Source organism: Brassica napus, chromosome A5 (genome assembly GCF_020379485.1).
Source record: "Brassica napus cultivar Da-Ae chromosome A5, Da-Ae, whole genome shotgun sequence".
Taxonomy (NCBI): Eukaryota; Viridiplantae; Streptophyta; class Magnoliopsida; order Brassicales; family Brassicaceae; genus Brassica; species Brassica napus.
Window position 1 is genome coordinate 22,167,416 of NC_063438.1, and position 22,745 is coordinate 22,190,160.

Genomic DNA, 22,745 nt, shown 5'->3' on the forward strand with positions numbered 1-22,745 from the left:
ACTTTGGAAATTTACATATGTAGACACGTCTGCTTTCGGTTGGTACTTCAAGGCTACACTCGCAAGAGAAGGGGTACTTTTTAATATCATTAAATCCTCTTATGCAAGTCCTGTTTCCATTCTCACCTCGCAAGAGAAGGGGTACTTTTTAATATCATTAAATCCTCTTATGCAAGTCCTGTTTCCATTCTCACCACAATTCTTTTCGAAGACTTGTCTTTTTGTGCACACCTTCCCGTTCACTTCTATTATTTATTTTTACCAGAAAAATGTATCTTTAATCAGAAAAATAATAAGTTGTAAATAATAAAGTTCAATAAGCAATTGATTGTGCGTGATTAACTAGTCAAAAATGAAAAAAAAAAGATTAACATATCACGTACCTTTCACATGGTTGAGAATGAAGAACATGAGAACACAAGAAACCATGATCAATGTGGTAGACTTCATGGTACAACAAAAATGATTAAGACCAATACTCTCTTTGTTACACGCAGGAACTTATTGTATGTTTGGCTTTTGTAATACACATATATGCATGCTAGTTTCTTTATAGATAATTGCACACGTTAAAATAGATATTTACACTGAATTAGGAGGAACGTTTCGTTATATAGGAAGATAAATGTGGTTTCAGAGAGAACTTAGGAAGAAAAAAATGGAATTATGTGAAAATAAACAATTCTCAAATGTTATAAACACTCATTCATCTAAAACTGTATGTTTCTAAAGAAATGTTCTCTAATATGATAAGTAATATTGACCAAGTGTCGTAGCTCAACTGGAAAAAGTACACTAAGCAAAGCTTAGAGATCACATGATAATGATGTTTGAGACGAAACTTATTAATATGGATTCATAGAACAGGCATGCTTAAATAAGTCAGTAAATGCAAGCACGGGAGGTTGCCTCACTGCGATTGAAGCGGTGGCTTACGACACTCTAGTTTCTCTTCTAATTTCCATCCCTTGAAACTCAATCACAAGAGTTTCAGTTTTGTACTTACAATATACAACTCTGGAGTGATACAAAGAGGTAATAACAAAATTTTCTTCACCTTTCAGCAGCTTCCCATTTCAACTTGTGTCTCAAGCACAGCACATACAAACTGAATCTCCATATATATTCTTGACACAGAGCTGTCTCCATTCTTGAAATAGAGCGTTGAGCTCGTACGCTGTGGTTTTCTAATATGTCCATACCCCTTAAACAACGTGAGGCATGGGCCACGATTTTTAAAATCTTAAAGTTATAGTTAGTCTGTTATTAAACCAGAATCCAAATGTGGATTGAGAGTAGGTAATTTTGAATATCGGATATTATTCAATTCAAACCAAAATTCAAAGTAGTATCCGAAAATAAAAATTAATTAAACATAATTAATCGGAAAGTATTAAAAAATATTACAGTTGTTTAAAAATTTAGTATAAACCACATAAACTATCTAAAGGTGTAGAATTAACCAAAAAGTCTTTATAAGAACTATGGCTCTACAAGAATACTCTAATGTATAACTTAGCTTATAGAATTTTTTAATGTAAGTGTAACTAATGTATCTGTATAAATTAAATGATAAAATTGTAAAAAGGAAAAGAGATTCTTACAATAATATTTTTTTCTTTGGAAAAGAAATACAATCTATTCTATTAAAAGAGAATCAGTCTTAATAAATCTACTTATAAAGGTTGTTTGGACTCTTTCATTTTTTAGTCCAACCTATTATATATAACTAAATCTTATAACCAACCTATTTTATATCAACCAAATAAAAATCTCCTACATTTAAATAAAACATATTACTGTTTATTGACTTTAAATATTATAATCTAAACTGTCGACCTATAGTCTTTTAAATATGTACGTAGGTTTTGTATGAACCATTGTTCTATTAGTAATGTTTATATAATATGTTTGTATCGAATGATGGTATGAAATTATTATAAACCAACATTATACCTCATATAACAAGACTTTAATGAACCATATATTAGATATCTATTATTTAAATGAGTCAGTGTTTTCATCACAAAAATATAACAAATTAGTGTTTTCATCAAAGCATTTTAACAACTTACAGGTTTGGTAAAATGTTCATACCTAAGAGAGAGTTATATAATAGTGTACATATATTTGAACAACAAAATCTTAAATAAATTAATTCATGAATTATATAATTTAAATAAATTATTTTTTTGACATCATATAATTTTGTAACATAATAATTTACAACATTTTCAAAATATTAATTCACAAATTTTGTATATAATCCAAAGAAAAACCCGCGCTTTCAAAGCGCGGGTCAAAATCTAGTTGTTTCTTAATACTTTGGCTTTACCTTTAAAAACTACATAAAACATGATAAGTAAATTTTATGATTATATATAGAAACTAAAGCTAAATTCACTTGGTTACATCCCAACCACCCACCCTCTACTGATTTTACATGGAGATAAGAGTAACAAAAATATATTTTAAAATACGTTAAACGAGTACTGCTAACTTTATCTGCCATGTTAATACAACGACTTTTTACGTCTATTCATTTCTCGTACGTATAGTAACAAGGAGATACTGGTTTATAAAACTACATGGAATCTTAGCAGGGAGACTTTGGAAATTTACATTTGCAGATACTTTTGCTGTTCACGTTAGGGTTTTCATGGGTACACTCGCAAGAAGTAGGGTGCTTGTTAATTTTCTTAAATCGTCTTATGCAAGTCTTGTTTCCATCCCAGCCACAGTTCTCATCGTAGTTTTTTGATTTTATGCACACCTTCGCATTCACCTCTGTTATTTCGTATCACCAATAAATATAAAAAAGTTCAATTGTATATCAGATCCTTTTTCGTTGTCTCGTAATAACCAGTCAGAATCAAAAGAAAAAAATAACATATCACGCACCATTCACATCGTTGAGAATGAAGAACACGAGAAGAAAAGAAACCATGATCAATGTGGTAAACTTCATGATTCAACAAAAACAATGATTAAGAAAATATATTCTCTTTGTTACGTGCAGGAACTTCTTGATTGTTTGGCTTTTGTAATAAACATACATGCACGCTAGTCGCTAGTTTTCTTTATAGATAACTGCACACGTTAAAAATAGATATTTACACTAAACTAGGAGGAACTTTTATGGTGTCAGAGGGAACTTTTTTTTTTTTAGTCAAGGTTTGAGAGAGAACTTAGGAAAAAAAAATGAAGATGAAAAAGAATATAAAGATGTTTAATAATTTTTTTAAAAAAAATCTAATATGTTATTACATAGAGAGAGACAGTCATTCACCTAATAGGCTAATACTGTAGTATGTTTCTGATAAAATCATTCTCTTATACTATAAATAATATTTGAAAAACAAACAATCAAAATTATAGCTGAGACATGATATAGATGGATTGCTCGGGCGGTTGCCTCACTGCGATTGAAGCGGTTTGACACTCTCTAGTTTCTCTTCTAAGTTCCATCCCCTGAAACTCAACCACAAGAGTTTTTAGTTTTGTGCTTACAATACCAACCCTTGAGGGATGCAGAGAGGTAACAACAAAACTGTCTTCACCTTTCAGAAGCTTCCCTTTTCAACAAATCGATTTGTGTCTCAAGCACAGCACACGCAGACTGAATCTCCATGTTCTTGACACAGAGTTGTCTCCATTCTTGAGATAGAGCGTTTAGCTCGTACGCTGTGGTTTGCTGATATGACCACATACCAAAGTTTCAGATTAGCAGTAACACAAAGAGAAGACTGCTATGTAGAAAATGTGTGAATAAATAATTCAATAGTATTATCACCTGATGATACTTTCTCTCACGATTAACTTTTTCAATCTCTTCGTTCTGCTCCTGAGCTAGTCTTTGCATTCTGAAAAAATTAGAGACCAAGTAGTGTGTCGAGATCAACCTCGGTGTGTTTAAGTTCAAAGCCAGTAATTATGTAAGAGAAAAAGAGTGATGTCCCAAGAGTTTCTTATGTTTCATAAGAAAGAAGAAGTTCTCACAGAGAAAGCAAATCAAGAAAAACACAAAGCAAGTCTCATGGGCAAAAGCCAAAGAAGCATTTAATGCAATGAAATCGACAGCGAAGTTATCAAGAACGCTTCCACAGAATAAATACACCAGCCCATCAACTAAAGAGCTTGAACACTTTAAATCACACAAAGTTCCAATGTAACAAAATGGAAATTCAATTAATGCTGCTTTACACTTAGATTTGAAAACAAACCTGGTCAAGAATACTTCTAGCCGATGGTTGTTCTGTCTCCAAAGCTCAGGCCCTTGTTTTGACATCATTTCCAAATTTTCAAGCCTGTGAGAGGAATGGAGTATGTAACAACTTGTCAGAAGTCAGAACTTAGAAGAGGATAACACATCAGTGATAAAAAGCATTAACAAGTTGTGCTTACTCGATCATCTTCTGTTGCAATGAACGTTGAGTCTTGTGAAGATACTGCTTCCAAGCAGCATCATCATTTTTCTTACTAGCAGGCGGCAATTCATGCTTATACCGGGACTCGAAATCGATCCGCACTGGAGGCTTCCCGGCTCGAACACGCTCATACTCTTTGCCTAGAACTGGACAGTTCTGATATTCGTGTAAAGAGCAACAAAAACAATCAACACATGAGACATTGACTTAACAAGTTCGCCCATTTTACCTACAAACAGTTCTTACATTTTCAAGAAAAAGCTATATAGATAAAATCAAATATAGTAACCTGTTGTTCATGAGGTTCCAACAAATCGTGAGATTCTTAGTTGATTCAAAAACCCAGAAACTAAAAACTAATTGAAACTTATAGAAACTACCTACACTCGTGAGCAAGCACCCTAACATAACAAAGGAAGTAAAACCCTAATCCACAACAAACCCTAATTCCAACAAAATTCATCAACAAGCAAATCGATACATAAGGATACAGAGTGAAATTGACCTCGAAATCGAACTTGGGAAGAGGAGGAAGATCCTTGAGGAAGTCAGCAGGCTTCTTAGAGCTCCGACGCATCTCTTCCTCCACCAAGCGGTCGACCTCAGCCTTAATCAGTGGATTGCCGTAGTCATCGTCTATATAAGGAAGCGCATCGATAACTTCTGCGTTCGCCGCGCTCGCCCAGGGTTTCGTAGCCTCCGGCGCCGCCTCCAGCATCAAAACGTCTCCATTGTTCGTCGCCATTACCGTCTCGATTGCACAGCCTGAAAGTGTCGAGAGAGAGAGGAAAAAACCCACGTGAAGAAAAATATAATATAGTTTCTTGGACCCGACCCGTTTCCATTGGGCCTCAAGGCCCGTCATCAGTTTAAAAAAAGTTACTAGATTTTGACCCGCCCTTGAAAGGGCGGGTATATTTTTGTTTTAACGTTTTTGAGAAATAACACTTTTATATTTATGTTATTTTTTGTAATCGTATTTATATTAAATGTTGATTTAATTGAATATAATTTTTGGTAACTACATTAAATATGTCAAACTGCATAACTATTCACATACTATATGCATTTCAGATTTTTTTAAAAAAAAATTATAAAGTTTGCAATATATTATATTTTTTTATTAATTACCTAACATAATAGTCAAAAATATCCGTACTTAAAAAGATCTGAAAATTAAAGTCTCATACTCTATTAGACCTATATACTTAAACTTTCCTTAAAAAATGTTATATCCGAAAACCAATATGAAATTCAACCTGCACCGAAAACTGAACAAAATATTTGAAAAGTGTTTGAAAAAGATAAATTCTAATATATTATGTTATATATCTATATATATGGTTAATATGGTCTTCAATAACTTTAAGTAAAATCACATTTAATAAATGTTCTTAATTAAATAACTTATTTAAACTCTGTTAAGCTAAATGAGTTTATATAAATTTTCTATTTCTATTAAAAATCCAGTTAAACCCTATTAAATCTTATTTTAACATTATGTGCTTTGTAAATTAATAGAGAGTTAAGTTTTTTAACTCTGAAACCAGAATATTATATTTAGTTACATAAAATAAAGAATTATATTTCATTTTTGAAAGAGTAAAACATGGGAATAATTAGTTGGACATAACACTTATAAATTGGCATGATTCTAATTTAATAAAATAGATTTAAATTTTAATATACGATTGTTAAAAAAACAGTATATGATTTAAATAGGCTAATATATACCTTAACATTCATTAACTATGTTGATATTAGTATTATTATTGGGACTGTGTTAATGGTGTTCATATGGGTCCTAATTTAATATGGTCCATAATAGATTAAAATGATAATTTGCTCTAATAATTATAATTCGAATATAGAACAGTGTAATATAATTAAAAAGAAAAAAATGATGTCAGAAAAAAGAAAGGACTGATTATTGCTGAATGAAACCGTAGACTTTGACATAAGTGGGTCCGGAAATGAGAGAATCAAATGGAAGTTATAAACAAAATCATGGTTATATAAAGAAATAATAAGTGGTGCAGTTACAAAAAAATGACCCGTAAATAAAAGTTGGTTATATAAAAAAGTAATAAATGATGCAGTTATAAAAATTACCCCTAAATAATAGGAATACATAATTGAACACAACTTTTATCAATTGGTCAATCTGCTGTTTTAATAGAATAGATTAACAATTATTAAAATATTGACAATTAATATAATTATCTCTTTTATAAAATTTATTAACAAATATCTCTTTTTTTTTTTTTTTTTGGTCAAAATTAACAAATATCACTTATACTTTGAAAATTTAATAAAAATTTTGGGGGACGTACGCAATGCTTTATCTATTTTAAGAAGCATTGAGGGACTATATATAGGTAAATTTTTCTTAAAATTTCGGGAGACGTACGCAATGCCACTATCATTCCCTCTTTGTTCCATAACAACGTAAGCAACGGTTCTAATGCATGATTTGTGGCTTTAAGAAGCAAGGTTTATTAAGAGGGAAAGGAAGTAAACAAAATAAATCAAAGATTAAACAATGAAGGAGTAACACGAAATGTTGACTCCTCTGATGTCATCGGCTTGTTAGTGGAGGAGAACACAATGGTGACATTGTTGTTGTGTGAAAGTGGTGGAACCACGTCTTCGCCTTTAAACTTAAGGTGAAGTTCATCCAACAGTTCGGCCATCTTGTCTAATTTATCTCTGTTGTTAAGCAGAAGTTCCACAAATGAAGCCACATGCATTGATTTTAAATCCACAACAGTGCTTGTTCCAAGAGACTCCATCTTTTGATATCCAGCATTCTTTCAGATTAAAGCCTTCGAATTTCATGTAAATGTCAAGAAACTCCACCTGTATAATAGAATATAAAAAAGTGGTTCATGGATATATTCGAACTCGATGATAGCGGGAAAAGAAGAGGTTAACGGTTAACTTACCGACATGGTGTTACTAGCCCATGCACCTAATCTTAGCTTCTCTAAATAAGACCATGATTGTCGGTGGTTTTTAAAGAGGTCCTTAAGGGAAAATGGTGATTTAATTAAATCCAAAGAAAATTAAATGGCAGTTATCGATCCTTAATGGGGTACTTTGGTTACCGATTTTAAGAGTGGGTTTTGAACCACTTGTCAACTCCACATAATTTTTTTTTTCTTTCTTTCTTTTCTCTTGTCGCCGTTTCGTGTCTTCTCGTTTACTCCGTCACATGCAAAGGATCGATATAGACGACGGACGACGGACGACGACTCTCTCGGTTGAGTCGACGTCTCCTCCGTATTCTCTGTGAGAAGAAGGATCGACACCCAGCACCGACGAGGACACCGAGAGCAAAGCTCGTCAGTACGACGACGAACGGTCCGAGTTTGGTGGGTTTGGCTGCGCCACCGGAAAGGTTCGATCTTTATTGAGTTTTAGAGTTCCGCTGAGTTGAATGAATATTAAAGTCAATTACTTTGTTCCATTGAGTTGAATGAATATTTAAAGTCGATTACTTTGTGTGTAGGTGCAAATTATTCAGCAGATAAACCACGAAGGGGAGGTGAACCGAGCTCGGTACATACCTCAGAACCCTTTTGTGATTGCTACCAAGACGGTTAACGCGGAGGTGTATGTGTTTGATTACAGCAAGCATCCGTTTAAGCCACCGCTTGATGAGCTTGTAACCTTGATTTGAGGCTGAGAGGTCACAGCTCTGATGGGTATGGCTTTTCTTGTAGTAAGTTCAAGGCGGGGCATTTGCTTAGTGGATCTGATGACGCTCAGATCTGTTTGTGGGATATTAACGCTACTCCTAAAAATAAGGTCATTGATGCTCAGCAGATCTTTAAAGTAATGCTTTGATTCGTGGAGAAGCAATTGTAAAGTATATAGATAGATATTAAGTGTGATTCATGTGTTTACCGTACTGATAAGTTGTTTAATTTAAGGCTCATGAAGGCGTGGTGGAAGATGTTGCATGGCATATGAGTCACGAACACCTGTTTGGATCCGTTGGAGATGATCAGTACCTTCTTATATGGGATCTGCGTTCTCCATCTGCCAGTAAACCTATACAGTCTTTGGTTGCTCACTCCATGGAGGTGCGTTTGCAAGGAACTGAATTTTAAGAGCAGAGAAGGTTCTCCAATAACAGAGGTAGAGCCATACATACCTTTTAACATTAACCCAGCAGGGATGCAGCCTGTTCTTACAACCACTTACCTCTTGGCATTTCGCAGCATTCTTGCAAGGTAAAGAACCCGTTATGTTTGAAACATTATTGCTTCGTTTGGTGTATTTACCATCTTAAGGTTGTCTAATAAGATGATTTTATTGTTTTTTAGCATTGTGGGTTCACCGTTCTTGTTACACGTGAAGGAGATATTAAACCCTGAAAGCACAGTTGGGGCACCGCCATGGGTTTACTACTCAGTCTATGCGTTTTTGTGTTTCTCTTCAACATCTTTGACATTGTGAGTGTTACTCTTTTTTTTTCTCAGTCTGAGCTTCAATCTTCTATGAAAATTAAACATGATTAGTTATGCATGTTTGTGTCACAAGATGGTTTTGGTTTTGTATGTTTGTGACACGAGATGGGATTGTATATGCAAGTCACACGAATTTTATTCAAGTCACAAGTTGGTTTTGAGTCTTCTCTCTTACTCTATATAAACTTATTCAAGTCACAAGATTTAAAACACTCCTCTCGATCAAAAATATCTGAGTCTTCTTCTCTCTTACTTTAGAAGTTTTATTGAAGTCACATTCACCAAGTCTTCTTCTCTCTTGCTCTATAAATTTTTATTCACCAAGCATTGTATTCACCAAGTCTTCTTATCTCATTCTCCTTATCTTTGTAACAGTCTTTCTATGCCAGGAATAACATACTGAAAGATCTTTGTATCAAGAGTCATTGCTTTGACCTTGAGTAAGGGGAAATGAGCACCACGAATCTCAGCAATTGATAAAATCTAATAGAAAGAACCAAAAAAAAAGATTATGAATATTTATTAGTACAGAGCTTTTAGACTTTTTAGACGTTCTTAGAACTATTGAAATTCAACTAATCCATATTTAGGCAACCAACTTGTATACCTGAACAAAGTTTCTCCCAAAATTAAGCTTATCTGCATTCTGTAACTTTTCTAGCATCTCTAGCACCCAGACTTGGAGAAAATCAGCCTCGAACTGAGAGTCCATTGAGACAAAGCAAATTTCCAGCTCAGCTTCGGTTAGAGAAGCGACATCAGGTAAAGGATATGATAACTGAGAGTTAAACAATCTGAGACAATGGATGTTTGGTGCCACAATCTGCGTCGGCCCCGCAACCTTCACGCTATTTACTTCTAACGTTCTCAGGCTTAGGGATTTGCTGAGATCAAGAACCTTTAGTTTACAGCAGTAATACAACTTTAGCTTTTTGAGAACCGGACAACCGGATAGAATCTTGGCCATGGATTCATTAGAGAGTCTAAAACTACTCAAGGATAACGTTTGCAAGGATGTCCAAGACACATTGCACTCGAGAGGAACAATTGTATGAGCAGAGATGTTGAGTTGCTTAAAGAAGAACTGTTGCAGAAGAAATCTGGAAGCTTGTACTCATAATATTGATTCCAGATTTGGAGGGACAGATTCTCAACGTTGTGTGACATGGCGCACTTGATCCACAGGTTGATGTAGGGTATATTCTCAGTATAGTGTGAAAACTCTTCATGTTGGGAGCAGAGGCGGACCTACTCAGACCAATAGTGTGTCACACCTTAAATATGATAAATATTAAATTGTAGGTAGAAACATTGAAAATTCTCTAGCATTTTTGGTTTAAATTGCACTTTGACACCCCTAAAACTTGGGTTCAACTCCCTCTGACACCAAACATTTTTCACAATTTTTTTTTTGGTTACATGTTTGACCCAGGTTAAAGTGAATCCTGGGTCCGCCACTGGTTGGGAGCTGTGTAGCGAGTTAGGGTTTCGTTTACCGAAGCTGCAGTCAGTGTATTCACGTATAAGGAGAGAGAAGGTATATCGCACCATACATGCCTCCATCGTCTAGACAAGAGGGAAGTACTGATTGCTAATTTGGTCGGAATATAGCAGAGTATGTGTTGGAGGATCACATCTGGTAAATTGCTTATCGAGTCTACTGCTCCTTCGATTTTCCTGTGGTCGGCCATTTTCCTTTGCGACATATATTCTTAGAGCACAGCTTTTATATATAGGGTTTTCTGAAAACGTTATATATAATCTCATAGTATTTCTTAATCTTGAAAAACATAAACTATTACAAAATAAGACAAGAGTCTTATAGTTGGGAAAAGTTTTTCATGAAAGAGTGAATCTCAAACCTATGAAACAACAAAAGTAGAGATTAGACAACCAACAATGCAATAAAAGACAATAGCTAATGATAAGAAACACGGCCACGTCGGCCATGTTTTCCTCTCCCTCGAACTGTCTTCTGTTCCATATGTCTTGGTATTTGATAGGAGGCTTTGTCTCCCTCCCACCTCTTGTCAAGCTAAGAGAGCTAGATGGCTCTGTCTCAACTTCAATCACACTCCCTAGCACTGTGAAACAAGAAGGACTCTCAAATGCACTAGCTTATGGTGTCGTGGGATCAACAATTATAGTATCTTAAACCTCATTGTTGATAATGTTTGATGAAGAAACCTCCATAATTGTAGACTATGAATCTACTAATGTGGATAAAGTAGTGAAAGAGTTACGTGAAGCAGCTTGATCCTCTTGTTGCGAAGAAGATGAGTTAGTTGCGAACCTTGATTCTCCTTTACCATGGAAAACCCCATATTATCTCAGAGATTTTATATTAATATTGTAATGTAGTTTTTATTAAATAGATAAATCTTATTTTTTAAAACTAAGCTACTGACATAATGAAATTTGGCAGTAAAGCACTCTGAGGCAATTCTAATACTGAGGGAGAGACATAGAAAACACAAACCATGACGGCCGCCACTAGATTGCGGAAATACATTCAGTGCCGGTCTTATTATTTAGAAAACCAATCAATACTTTAAGATAAACTTTAATAAAAAACATTTGAGAGCTTAAAACTTATATATGATTTTTAAAGAAAATTGCAACCAAATGTTTCATCGTGCTATGTAAAAGTCTTCAAGTTCACTTGTTGTAGTAGCCTTTGTAAAAAGTACAGGCTATATATGAAGATTAGTACTCATAAATAGAAAAAAAGGAAGGCTATAGTATGGAGAAGATCGAGAATGTTCTGTTTTCTTGTATAAAAATGTGTATAAGAGATAAAAGCAGAGTTGGCATGTCTCAGACAAGGAGGTGCAAGTGTGATTGAGTGCTTCGGAAAAATGACGAAGATGATTTGACCAACTATGACAAGACAGTGATGTGTAAGTGTGGGGGGTGCACTTGCAATATCTCCGTTGATTTGGAGAAGAAGCGAGATGAAGACAAGTTTCATCAGTTCCTATTGGGGCTGGATGAAGACGTGTACGGAGCTGTTATGTTCGTGCCTCAATCATCAGCACTGACCCGATGCCTTCGATGAACCAGGTTTACTCCAAGATAAAATCTGTTGAACGGGTCAACACCGTGATTAGAGGAAGAGAACAACGAGGTGCAAAGACTGCTTTTGATGTGAAGAAGCGGATCTGGAAAAGAAGAGAAAAACAAGTTCTGTACGGTGTGCAAAAGGAGTATCCCGAGTGGTGGGGAGAACAAAAGCGACAAGCTGGAAGAGGTGGTTGCAGAGGAGGACGAGGTCGTGGAGGAATGACCATGAGAGCTAATGCAGTGCAGGCTGCAGGAGCATTTGAAACCAGTGCCGAAGCCGAACTGGAGGATCAGAAGCAAGGTACTCGCTGGACTGGTAAGATCACTAATTTGGAATGGGTATGACGAGACGCAAGGAAACTATATATGTACAAGATATTTGGAGTTATGATCAAAAGATATACCAAAAACGTTTATGTTTGTTTCTATTTTGGAGTTCTTGAACACAAAAACAGATTAAACAAAAAAATAGATGAAGATGGCCTGCGATTTATTACGGCCTATATATTTTGTGTGAATCAGTTCTTCTACTGTGTGTTTCAACAGATTCGATGTAACATGTTTTAAATAAGTACACCAGTTATTGGAAACAGAAAGTAAAAGCAAACGTTCAATAAAACTCAAGACTTCAACCCCCTATGATTCATTTCACCACTTCTCTAATGCCATCAACTTGGTAGTGGAGAGCACAACGTTGACATTTTTGTAGCCAGGAAGTGATGGAACCACAACGTCTTTAATTTTAAACTTAAGGTAAAGTTCATCCAACAGGACCACCACCTTGTCTAGTTTCTTTGTATTTTTAAGAATAAGTTCCACTAATGAAGTCACATGCTTTGATTTTGCATACACACCACACTTGTTCCAAGAGGCTCCATCTTTTGATCTCCAGCATGTGTTCAGATTAAAGCCTTTTATTTCCATGTATTTGTCAAGATGCTTCTCCTGTACAATAGAAAAAATATACAAAATCAGTTGTTGGATATATTTCAACTCGATAGTAGCTAGAAAAAGAGGTTGATGATGAATAATTGAATATAAAAAAAAAAGAATAATTGAATATACCAGTAAGGTGTTGAAATTCCTTGCACGTACTGTTAGCTTCTCTAAATCAGGAGAGTTTTGTAACAGTCTTTCCATACCAGGAATAACATAGTGAGAGATCTTTGTATGAAGAGCCAATGCTTTGACCTTGAGCATCGGGAAAGGAACACCACGAATCTCAGCAAGAGATAAAATCTAATAGAACGACCAAAAAGATAGTGAAGATTGATTAGTAACGAGCTTATGACATAGACTATTTCAAACTTTTATTAATCAAACCTATATATAATCAACTTCAAATGAACAGTGCTAATCCATGATGAAATCAAATGCTTTTAGGCATCAGAGAATGCAAAATATGACCAAAAACATATATATACCTGAATAAAGTTTCCCCCAAACGTAAGCTTCTCTGCGTTCTGTAACTTTTCTAGCATCTTTAGCACCATGGTTTGAAAAAAATCGGCCTTGAACGTGAAGTAACGGTTCACTGAGAAGAGAATTTCCAGTTTAGCTTCGGTTAGAGAATCAACATTAACCAAAGTAGGTGATGATGGCTGAGAGCTTAACAATCTGAGACAGTGGATGTGTGGTGCCACAATTTGCCTTGACCCCCAATCCGTCATGGTACACTTTACATCTAATGTTCTCAGACGTAGTGATTTGCTAAGATCAAGAACCTTTAGCTCAACACAGTTATGCAATGTTAAGTTTTCAAGGACCGGACAACCGGATAGAATACTAGCCATGGATTCATCAGAGAGTCCACAACAACTCAAGGATAACTTCTGCAAGGATGTCCAAGACACAGTGCAATATTCGGGAACAATCATATGAGAAAATCCTATATCAATGTTGAGTTGCTTGACAGAAGAACTGTTGCAAAAGAAATCTGGAAGCTTTACATAATAATGACTAGAGAAATTGAGGGACAGATTCTCAACGTTGTGTGACACGGCGAACTTGATCAACCTGTCGATGTAGGGTATGTTCTCAGGATAGGGTGTTATAGTGAGGTGAAAACTCTTCGTATTGGGAGCTGTGTAGCGAGTCAGGGTTTCGTTTACAGAAGCTGCGGTCAGTGTATCGGCATTAAAGGAGAGAGAAGGTATCTCGCGCCATACATGCCTCCAACGTCTAGACAAGAGGGATGTTGTGATGGCCAATTCGATCGGAATAGAGCAGAGTATGTGCTGTAGGATCACATCTGGTAAATTGCTAATCAAGTCTACAGCTGATTTGATCCTTCTATCGTTGGCCATCTTCACTTGCGACGTATATTCTTAGGGCTCAGATTTTATTTATATATATATAGGACTTAAAAAAAACGTTATATACAGTAGTTTCCAAAATATTATGACCGAAAAACAGCAATAGCTACTGTTAGGAAAATAAACGATGATATTGATAATAAGACCAACTCCTGACACCAACACTTTTAAAAACTTGCCAATAGATTAGCAAAACACTCTGAGCGAGTTGATAAGATAAAATTAAAGGGTTGCTCCAAAAAAAAAAAAATCTAAAGAGACATCAAAACTACTTGAGCAAAACTCGGATAGAAAGAACAACCACAACATAAGTAATGTCTTCGGTTACCATTCCTTTAACAGCTGCCATTGTCCGACCACGCCACTACGTTTTAGCCTCTTTACACCTTTTTATTGCAAAATAACGAACCTCTTTTTCATTCTGAACAAATATCATAAACCACTTGCCAAAGTCTATCTAGTCTCACTCAATTAGTGATCATATTCCACAGGTAAACCAATTGTATATTGAAACGATTGCTTATGATAATAAAAATGTCATCCCTCGCTAAATCTAGCAATATTCTATAACTGATCCACGTCTGATTTTGATATACTCTAAAGAACTAAACATATATATGCCCTGAAACTTTTGTGTGAACAAACCAAAATATTCTCTACTGTGTTTTCATTGCTCGATGTAAGATAATTAAAAAAAAGTGAATTAAAAGAAACGTTCAATAAAGGTCTCAATACTTTAACCCCTATGATTCACCACTCCTCTGATATGCCATCAACTTGGTGGTGCAGAGAGCACAACGTTGACATTTTTGTTGCGAGGAACCACCACGTCTTCAATCCAACAGTACAACCATCTTGTCTAGATTCTTTGTATTTTTAAGCATAAGTTCCACTACTACATGCTTTGATTTTGCAAAAACACAGCATTAACTCCAAGAGGCTCCATTTTTTGATCTCCAGCGTGTATTCAGATTAAAGCCTTGTAAAGTATTTGTGAAGCTATATACTTTCTCCTGTACAATAGAAAAAAATAATAAAAAGCAGTTGTTGGATTTATTTGAACTTTTGATAATAGCTAGAAAAAGAGGTTGCTATGGTGAATATACCGGCATAGTGTTGAAACAGTCTTAGTTTGCACGTATAACTGTTAGCTTCTCTAAATCAGGTTCGTGTTCGTTCCAGTGTTGGTTGTAGCCAACGAGGACCATGCCGGGCAAATTATGATCCATAGCGTTTATCTCTCGTAACAGAGGATGCAATCTTCTGCAGTGAAGTTCTCAATCCTACGTCAATGTTATTATATTGCAGTACTGAGGAAAGTTCCCTGGACATGTGCTGGCCTCCCTGATCAAGGTTGATGACACTTCAAAGGTGATATATATGCTTCACCTTTATATTTACCATGCTCTCGACTGCCCAACGGGAATCCTATCAGTTCAGCCTGCATGTGCCGGCTATGGCAAACCACTTAGTTGGCAGAGCTTCTATCCATGACGAAGCCACATTACACTTAGTAAACCCAGGAGGAGGACCTATCCACACATAACGTTCACGCTCAGGGACTCGGTTTTCGGTTCCTCCATCCTCCACTGCATTTACATGGAACCATAATTCCGCTTCCTCTAATGCTTTTCTATTTGTCATATAAACGACGGTTACACTAACTTATTCACAAGAGCTATGGTTAAAGAAACCAAAGCAATTTTTTATTTATATGCTCTTAAAAAGAGTATTTATATGGCCTGAAGATTTTTTGTGCGAACAACTCAAGGTCTTCTTCTATTGTGTTTCAATTGACTCCATGTAAAATATTAAATAAAGTACACCAATTATTAAAAATATAAATTAAAAACAAATGTTCATATGACACTCAAAGACTTTAACCCCTATGTATTACCACTCCTCTGATGTCATCGGCTTATTGGTGGAGAGCAAAATGGTGACATTGTTGTTGTGAGGAAGTGTTGCAACCAGATCTTCAATTTTAAACTTAAAGGTAAGGACGTTCATCCAACAGTACGACCAGCTTGAGTGATTTCTCTGTGTTTATAAGCACAAGTTCCACGAATGAAGCCACTTGCTTTGGTTGTACATTCCAACAAGACTTATTCCAAGCGAAACCATCTTTTGATCTCCAGCATTGATCCGGGTTCAAAGTTTTTAATTTCAAGTATATGTCAACATGCTCCTCCTGTACAAACATAAATAAGATACAAAATGGTTCTTGAATATATTTGAACTCAATGATAGCTAGAAAAAGAGGTTGAAGATGAATATACCGGTATGGTGTTGTAATTCCTTCCACGTACTATTAGCTTCTCTAGATCAGGTGAGTTTTGTAACAACCTTTCTACACCAGGAATAACATACTGACAGATCACTGTATCAAGAATCAATGATTTGACCTTGAGCATCGGGAAAGGAACACCACGAATCTCAGCAAGAGATAAAATCTAATAGAAAGAACCCAAAAAAAAGGATAGTAAATACTGATTAGTAACGAGCTTATGAGATAGACTTTTTCAAACGTTCTTAATCAAACCTATAGAAAACCAACTTCTAATTAATCCCTTATATATTAATTGAGGAACATTTGAAAAAATGTAACCTCAATTTTGTATTAATTAAAAGAGGCCCCAATGCATAGGTGGCATTCAATTAGGTAGTCAATTACATTCAATTGAAAAATAAGTAGGTCCACATTCGATTTTTATATGTTGTTAGATACATAAGTTGGTCAAACTATATGATATAATGATATGATATGATATTTTCTTTCCTTAAATAAAACCTACGGAATTACCATAAATGACTAATATATATATATGACAATTAATGATTTTAATAATAAAGATTTGACAACAATTTATATCTCCTCCATCATTTTTGTTTAATTTTATATTATTAAAATAAATTAAACAATCAAATTTGCTATAAAAATAAAATTTAGATTTTTTCGTATATGTTATATTTTGAATTTTTAAAAACGACAATAAATGACTAAAACTATTAAAATTATTATGTTAAAAATTAATGATCAATGGTTTAACATTTTTATTATAAGAAGATACACATGATTTTAAGACCATATGAGTAAAAAATATCATTTAATAATAAAATAAATATATATATAGATTAAACACTATATACCACAAGATTACATAAATATTTTAATATTAAAACTTTCAATGAATTTTCAAGAACATTTATAAATTATAAACTTATTAAAGATTTCAGATTGAAAATTTTGTTATCGATGATTTAAATATTTTGTTATAAAACGATATGAATCATCATAGAACCGTATGATTATAAATTCTTATTTAATAAATAACTATACAAAATATACTATTTTTAGAAAAATAGGTTGGTCCATCTTAACTTATATTACACTTTTTATAAAACTTACTATCGAATTGATAAATAACGTACCAAAAAATGTTTTGCACTTTCCTTAAATAAAAAGTACGAAATTACCTAATATGATTAACGTATATGTGAAAATTAATTATTATGAATAATAAATATTTGATAACAATTTTTGTATCTTAGTTCTTTTTTTTAATTTTATATTATTAAAAGATATTTAAAAATCACATTAAATATATAATAAAAACATTTATATTTTTTCTTATATGTTATATTTTGAATTTTTCAAAACGTCTATAAATTATTAGAAATTTGAAGATCCCCACTCTGAAAATTTTGTGATCAATAGATTATTTTTTTGTCATAATAAGTTACAAATGATCATAAAATTGTATTAATATGAACTTTTATTTAATATTATAAGAAGATACACCTGATTTTAAAACCATATGAGTAAAAAATATCATTTAATAATAACACACATATATATATATATAGATTATAATATATACCATAAGATTACATAAATATTTTAATATTAAAACTTTCAATGAATTTTCAAAAACATTTATAAATTGTAAACTTATTACAGATTTCACATTGAAAATTTTGTTATCGATGATTACAAGCTATTATTGCAAAAATTGGCAAAAATAACAAACTATCATTAATAATTTCATCTTTAGACCAAAAAGTAATAAGAATGAGAGGTGTTAAGCTTTTCATCATCCTGGCGTCGAGCTATTTTTCCGCAGGACCTCCCCTACTAACTCCCCTTGAGGTAACTGGATAATTTTCCACGGTAAAAGGGCTCCTGACCAGTTAGAAACAAAAATAAATAAAAACAGGGTTCCAATAAATTATTTTATTTCGACTATAAAAAAGATCATATCAAAAAAAAAAAAAATTAGTTATGACTTATGCTCTTTATCACAAGCATATGTATTTTACAAATTATCACAAATTCAAGTTAGTAACTTTTCTAAATTAAAGTCTTTTTTTGAATATAACATATACATAAGATCCTTTTTTGTTAAGAATCAAATAAAAGATTTTTTCAAGAACAAGGAATCTTTCATTATGAATGGAAAGATAAAACCCTTTTAAATTCCGAAATAAATCAATGGAAAAACTGGTCTGTTATAAAATGATATGAATGATCATAGAACTGTATGATTATAAATTCTCATTTAATAAATGAGTATATAAAATATACTATTCTTAAAAAATAGGTTGGACCATCTTAACTTACATTATATTTTTTATTAAACTAACTATCGAATTGATAAATAATCTACCAAATTTGTTTTTGCACTTTTCTTAATTAGAAGCTACGAAATTACCTAATATGATTAACGTATATATGAAAATTAATTATTATGAATAATAAATATTTGATAACAATTTTGGTATCTTAGTTTTTTTTAAAAAATTTTATATTATTGAAAGATATTAAAAAATACATTAAATATATAATAAAAACATTTATATTTTTTCTTATATGTTATATTTTGAATTTTTCAAAACGTCTATATATTATTAGAAATTTGAATATTCCACTCTGAAATTTTTTTGATCAATAGATTATTTTTTTGTTATAATAAGTTAGAAATGATCATAAAATATAACGTATATGAATTTTTATTTAATAAATATTCAAACTAAATAATATATATATATATATATATATATATATAAATACTAATGATTTAAAACAACAAGATTGACTGATCAATTTAGTCGTCCAGTTCAAATCTTTCAAAAATATGTGAAAGACTAAAGTCAGAGTAAATATGGATTTAGAATAGTAGTTATATTTTACTAACCGAAATACCGAAAAAAATCGAACCGAACCGAAACCAACCGGATATCCGGATTGAACACCCCTAATCCAAATGAAGCCAAACTATTGTTTCATTCTCTAAAATATAATAAAAATAATAACTTAATCCCGCGCAAGGCGCGGGTCTTATCCTAGTGAACATTAAAATCCATATCTAAAAAACAGTGACCGTGAACCCAATTGCGCTTTTGAGGCATTAGAGAATGTAATAATATGAGCCAAAAACTTTAATACCAGAATAAAGTTTCCCCCAAAGGAAAGCTTCTCTGCGTTCTGGAACTTTTCTAACATCTTTAGCGCCATGACTTGAAGAAAATCAGCCGTTAAGTGAGGGTTCATTGAGACATGACAAATGTCCAGTTTAGCTTCGGTTAAAGAAGAGACATCAACCAAAGTACATGGCAACTGAGAGTTTAACAATTTGAGACAATGGACATGTGGTGCCACAATCTGCGTTAGCCCCTGAACCCACCCGTTACGTTTTACTTCGTAGGGATTTTCTGAGATCGAGAACCTTTAGTTCACGGATGTGATACAACGTTAAATTTTCGAGAACAGGACAACCGGATAGAATCTTGGCCATGGATTCATCAGAGAGTCTAAAACGACTCAAGGATAACTTCTGCAAGGATGTCCAAGATACCGAGCACTTGGAAACCATTGTACCGAACAAGCTTAACTTAATGTTGAGTTGCTTGAAAGAAGAACTGTTGTAGAAGAAACCTGGAAGCTTATAACCTTCACAAAAAGAATTACCTAAATCCAGGAACGGCTTATACTCTTCATAATAAGGACGAGGGAAATCGAGGGACAGATTCTCAACATTGTGTGACATGGCGCACTTGATCCACTGATCGATGTGGGGAATGTCCTCCCTCTTGGTGGCTTTGAGGAAAAAAATCTTCGTCTTGGGAGCTGTATAGTGAGTTAGGGTTTCGGTAACGGAAGCGGCAGTCAGTGAATCCACATCTAATGTGAGAGAAGGTATATCGCACCATACATGCCTCCATCGTTTAGACAAGAGGGATGTTTTGATGGCTACTTTGATCGGAATAAAGCAGAGTATCTGTTGGAGGATCTCATCTGGTAAATTGCTAATCAAGTCTACAGCTGCTTTGATCCTTCTGTCGTCGGCCATCTTCACTTGCCACGTATATTCTTAGGGCACAGATTTTATAGATAGGGTTCTCTTTTTTTTTTTTGTCAACTTCATATTTTATTAAATATAAAGAGTACAATTTTACCGCTTAACACGATTACATATGATACACGTGTAGATCAGCGAACTATCTATCATCCACGTGGCATAACTGAAACATGCAAGTCTTGATCCTTCGGTTCACCGCCGGTGAAGATCCTGCAGCTTCCGACGACAGAGCTTCATGTTCCCATCTTTAATCCTCAAATTCGCCTGGATACTGTACTCCTCATATTTAAAACTTTCGCTAATAACCGTTGCTTGAGGCTTGATACTCATACAACCGCCGGTGACTTTAAACAGAGGAACATTAATTGAATTAAGAGGAAGACCCTTTATTGGACCATCTTCATAGAAGATGCCAATTCTTCTGAATCTTTCTTAAATTCAATCATACATGTCCTACATCACCATCGTCCTTTCCATATGAGATGCTCCACTATTGTTGACTTATAAACTCCTAATAATTAAGAGATAACAAGCCTCATAGAAAAGGGATCTGTGCTCCCGGCAAAGAAGATAAGAATCAAACTCAAGCATCAACGGGATGAATTTTAGCCCAGCGAAAGAGAAGGAAAAGATTTATTTTTCAATCCCAATCATAATAAAACATGAAAACCCAGAACCTCAGATTGAGAATTGAAAACCCACACCAAAAATCGCCAAAGCGAAGTAGAGATCCGCTAACCGGAATTAAGATTTGCCTAGCGAAAGATAACTATCGATCAAAGCCTTTCGGTACGTGAAAACGGCAGTTCCAAAATATACATATCAAAAATAAAATCTCTCTCTTTCTCTCTATTCCTTGTGAAAGATTTAATTTTGTTAACAAGGAAGATAGAGAGAACTTCCTCTCTTTTAGAGAGAGGAGAGAGAAGTCTATTAGAAGCTTTATTAGCTTAGATAGGGTTCTCTAAAACCGTTAATATAGTAATTCTCAATCTCAGATAACCTCATATTATCTCACAGATTTTTTAATAGTATTGTAATGTAGTTTTATTAGAATACTTGATAAAGAATATTTATCACGATTCAAGCTAACTAAAACCTAGCAATATTCACATCTGATTTTGATATACTCTAAAGAACGCGACTTGTATATTGCCTGAAATTTGTGTGAACAAATTAAAAGCTTCTTCTTGTGTGTAGTCAACAGGGCTCGATGTAAAATGTAGATATTAAATAAAGTGCACCAGTTAATAATATTATAAAAAAAAAAACAAATGTTCAGTGGCACACAAAACTTAAACCCTTATCATGTTTCACCACTCATCTGATGTCATCGCCTTTTTGGTGGAGAACACAATGGTGACACTGCTTTTGGGAGAGAGTGCTCTTTAAAATTAAACATAAGGTAACGTTCACCCGACAGTACGACCCTCTTATCTAATTTCTTTGATTGTAAATTCCAACAAGAATTATTCAAAGAGAAACCATCTTTTGATCTCCAGCATTGATCAGGGGTTTAGGGGCAGTGGTCCGTTCATGATCCATGCGATTCCTGCCATGTGTGTGGTGGCGTCCCAGGCTGCATCTACTGAACACGAGAGCGGAGTTAGGGACCTGACATCTCGGCGTGGATCGTTCCTGATTTGTGAGGTAGCTAGCTTTGTCGGTTTTTGTACCGGCTGAGCTTGATTCCATTCTCTAGCGGACACTAATCCTTTTGTTGCAATTTCTGCAGGACGATTTGTCTTATCCTCAAAGATCAGTTTGTTTCTAGCATTCCATGGATACCAGCACACCCATGGGAGAACGTTGATCTTGATTCCGGTTGGCGGGAGACATGTACTTTTCGGGAACAGAACCAGAGCGCTTTTTTTTTTTTTTTTTTTTTTTTGAATTGAATGTTAAATTTAACTCAAAAAAAAAAAGACCTTACATCCAATTGTTTTTGAAACTTAGAACAATAACAATTTTTTTAAATCTCTTCTCCTATGGCTTCCTAAGTTTATCTAGTTTCAAACCAAAAAGCCATTCCCTCTCCATACTCATTGTCTCCCCTTCTTCTAATCACTGTGAACTGGTTTCTCATGTTTTTATCCAGTCTCTTGA

The 22,745-nt window shown here is 34.1% G+C and overlaps 6 protein-coding genes across 6 annotated transcripts; 1 reads left to right on the forward strand and 5 right to left on the reverse strand.

Moving 5' to 3' along the window:
• Positions 1 to 760: 760 nt before the first annotated feature.
• Positions 761 to 3,143, reverse strand: LOC111216078 (defensin-like protein 229). The gene is made up of 2 exons (XM_022720366.2): positions 2,902 to 3,143; positions 761 to 2,787 (listed from the first exon to the last, which is right to left on the reverse strand). The coding sequence occupies exons 1-2, from the start codon at positions 2,966 to 2,968 to the stop codon at positions 2,597 to 2,599; spliced, it is 258 nt and encodes an 85-aa protein (XP_022576087.1). The 5' UTR covers positions 2,969 to 3,143; the 3' UTR covers positions 761 to 2,596.
• Positions 3,144 to 3,224: 81 nt separating this feature from the next.
• Positions 3,225 to 5,219, reverse strand: LOC106436118 (pre-mRNA-splicing factor SPF27 homolog). Its single transcript, XM_013877075.3, has 6 exons — positions 4,933 to 5,219; positions 4,405 to 4,583; positions 4,224 to 4,307; positions 3,794 to 3,863; positions 3,561 to 3,694; positions 3,225 to 3,471 (listed from the first exon to the last, which is right to left on the reverse strand). Exons 1-6 carry the CDS (start codon positions 5,170 to 5,172, stop codon positions 3,417 to 3,419), a joined length of 762 nt encoding a protein of 253 aa, XP_013732529.2. The 5' UTR covers positions 5,173 to 5,219; the 3' UTR covers positions 3,225 to 3,416.
• Positions 5,220 to 8,337: 3,118 nt separating this feature from the next.
• On the forward strand, positions 8,338 to 9,092 carry LOC125608982 (preprotein translocase subunit SCY2, chloroplastic-like). Its single transcript, XM_048779667.1, has 2 exons — positions 8,338 to 8,665; positions 8,759 to 9,092. Exons 1-2 carry the CDS (start codon positions 8,433 to 8,435, stop codon positions 8,889 to 8,891), a joined length of 366 nt encoding a protein of 121 aa, XP_048635624.1. The 5' UTR covers positions 8,338 to 8,432; the 3' UTR covers positions 8,892 to 9,092.
• Positions 9,093 to 9,242: 150 nt separating this feature from the next.
• Positions 9,243 to 10,608, reverse strand: LOC125608981 (putative F-box/LRR-repeat protein At3g18150). Its single transcript, XM_048779666.1, has 4 exons — positions 10,349 to 10,608; positions 9,930 to 10,121; positions 9,510 to 9,885; positions 9,243 to 9,385 (listed from the first exon to the last, which is right to left on the reverse strand). The coding sequence occupies exons 1-4, from the start codon at positions 10,606 to 10,608 to the stop codon at positions 9,263 to 9,265; spliced, it is 951 nt and encodes a 316-aa protein (XP_048635623.1). The 3' UTR covers positions 9,243 to 9,262.
• On the reverse strand, positions 10,122 to 14,288 carry LOC125608983 (putative F-box/LRR-repeat protein At3g18150). The gene is made up of 2 exons (XM_048779668.1): positions 13,390 to 14,288; positions 10,122 to 13,204 (listed from the first exon to the last, which is right to left on the reverse strand). Exons 1-2 carry the CDS (start codon positions 14,269 to 14,271, stop codon positions 12,614 to 12,616), a joined length of 1,473 nt encoding a protein of 490 aa, XP_048635625.1. The 5' UTR covers positions 14,272 to 14,288; the 3' UTR covers positions 10,122 to 12,613.
• Positions 14,289 to 16,270: 1,982 nt separating this feature from the next.
• LOC125608684 (putative F-box/LRR-repeat protein At3g18150) lies at positions 16,271 to 20,630 on the reverse strand. Its single transcript, XM_048779126.1, has 4 exons — positions 20,007 to 20,630; positions 19,727 to 19,897; positions 16,560 to 16,733; positions 16,271 to 16,471 (listed from the first exon to the last, which is right to left on the reverse strand). The coding sequence occupies exons 1-4, from the start codon at positions 20,628 to 20,630 to the stop codon at positions 16,271 to 16,273; spliced, it is 1,170 nt and encodes a 389-aa protein (XP_048635083.1).
• Between the last annotated feature and the right edge of the window lie 2,115 nt (positions 20,631 to 22,745).

Bases quoted from the DNA above. Each gene is read 5' to 3' on its own strand.
- LOC125608684 (XM_048779126.1), bottom strand. From the start codon at position 20,630: ATGGCCGACGACAGAAGGATCAAAGCAGCTGTAGACTTGATTAGCAAT. The intron at 19,898-20,006 runs GTTCTCGATCTC...TTAAACTCTCAG, and splicing joins ATCACATCCGTGAACTAAAG to TTGCCATGTACTTTGGTTGA. The intron at 16,472-16,559 runs GTATATTCATCT...ATGTTTGTACAG, and splicing joins GGAATTACAACACCATACCG to GAGGAGCATGTTGACATATA.
- LOC125608982 (XM_048779667.1), top strand. From the start codon at position 8,433: ATGATCAGTACCTTCTTATATGGGATCTGCGTTCTCCATCTGCCAGTA. The intron at 8,666-8,758 runs GTAAAGAACCCG...ATTGTTTTTTAG, and splicing joins TTTCGCAGCATTCTTGCAAG to CATTGTGGGTTCACCGTTCT.
- LOC125608981 (XM_048779666.1), bottom strand. From the start codon at position 10,608: ATGTCGCAAAGGAAAATGGCCGACCACAGGAAAATCGAAGGAGCAGTA. The intron at 10,122-10,348 runs GGATTCACTTTA...ACATGAAGAGTT, and splicing joins CCCAACCAGTGGCGGACCCA to TTCACACTATACTGAGAATA. The intron at 9,886-9,929 runs GTGTCTTGGACA...GAGTAGTTTTAG, and splicing joins TTGTTCCTCTCGAGTGCAAT to ACTCTCTAATGAATCCATGG.
- LOC111216078 (XM_022720366.2), bottom strand. From the start codon at position 2,968: ATGAAGTTTACCACATTGATCATGGTTTCTTTTCTTCTCGTGTTCTTC. The intron at 2,788-2,901 runs GTGCGTGATATG...ACGAAATAACAG, and splicing joins CATTCTCAACGATGTGAATG to AGGTGAATGCGAAGGTGTGC.
- LOC125608983 (XM_048779668.1), bottom strand. From the start codon at position 14,271: ATGGCCAACGATAGAAGGATCAAATCAGCTGTAGACTTGATTAGCAAT. The intron at 13,205-13,389 runs GTATATATATGT...TCGTTCTATTAG, and splicing joins TTGGGGGAAACTTTATTCAG to ATTTTATCTCTTGCTGAGAT.
- LOC106436118 (XM_013877075.3), bottom strand. From the start codon at position 5,172: ATGGCGACGAACAATGGAGACGTTTTGATGCTGGAGGCGGCGCCGGAG. The intron at 3,864-4,223 runs GTTTGTTTTCAA...TAATTTTTTCAG, and splicing joins CTAGAAGTATTCTTGACCAG to AATGCAAAGACTAGCTCAGG. The intron at 3,695-3,793 runs GTGATAATACTA...TGGTCATATCAG, and splicing joins GTGAGAGAAAGTATCATCAG to CAAACCACAGCGTACGAGCT.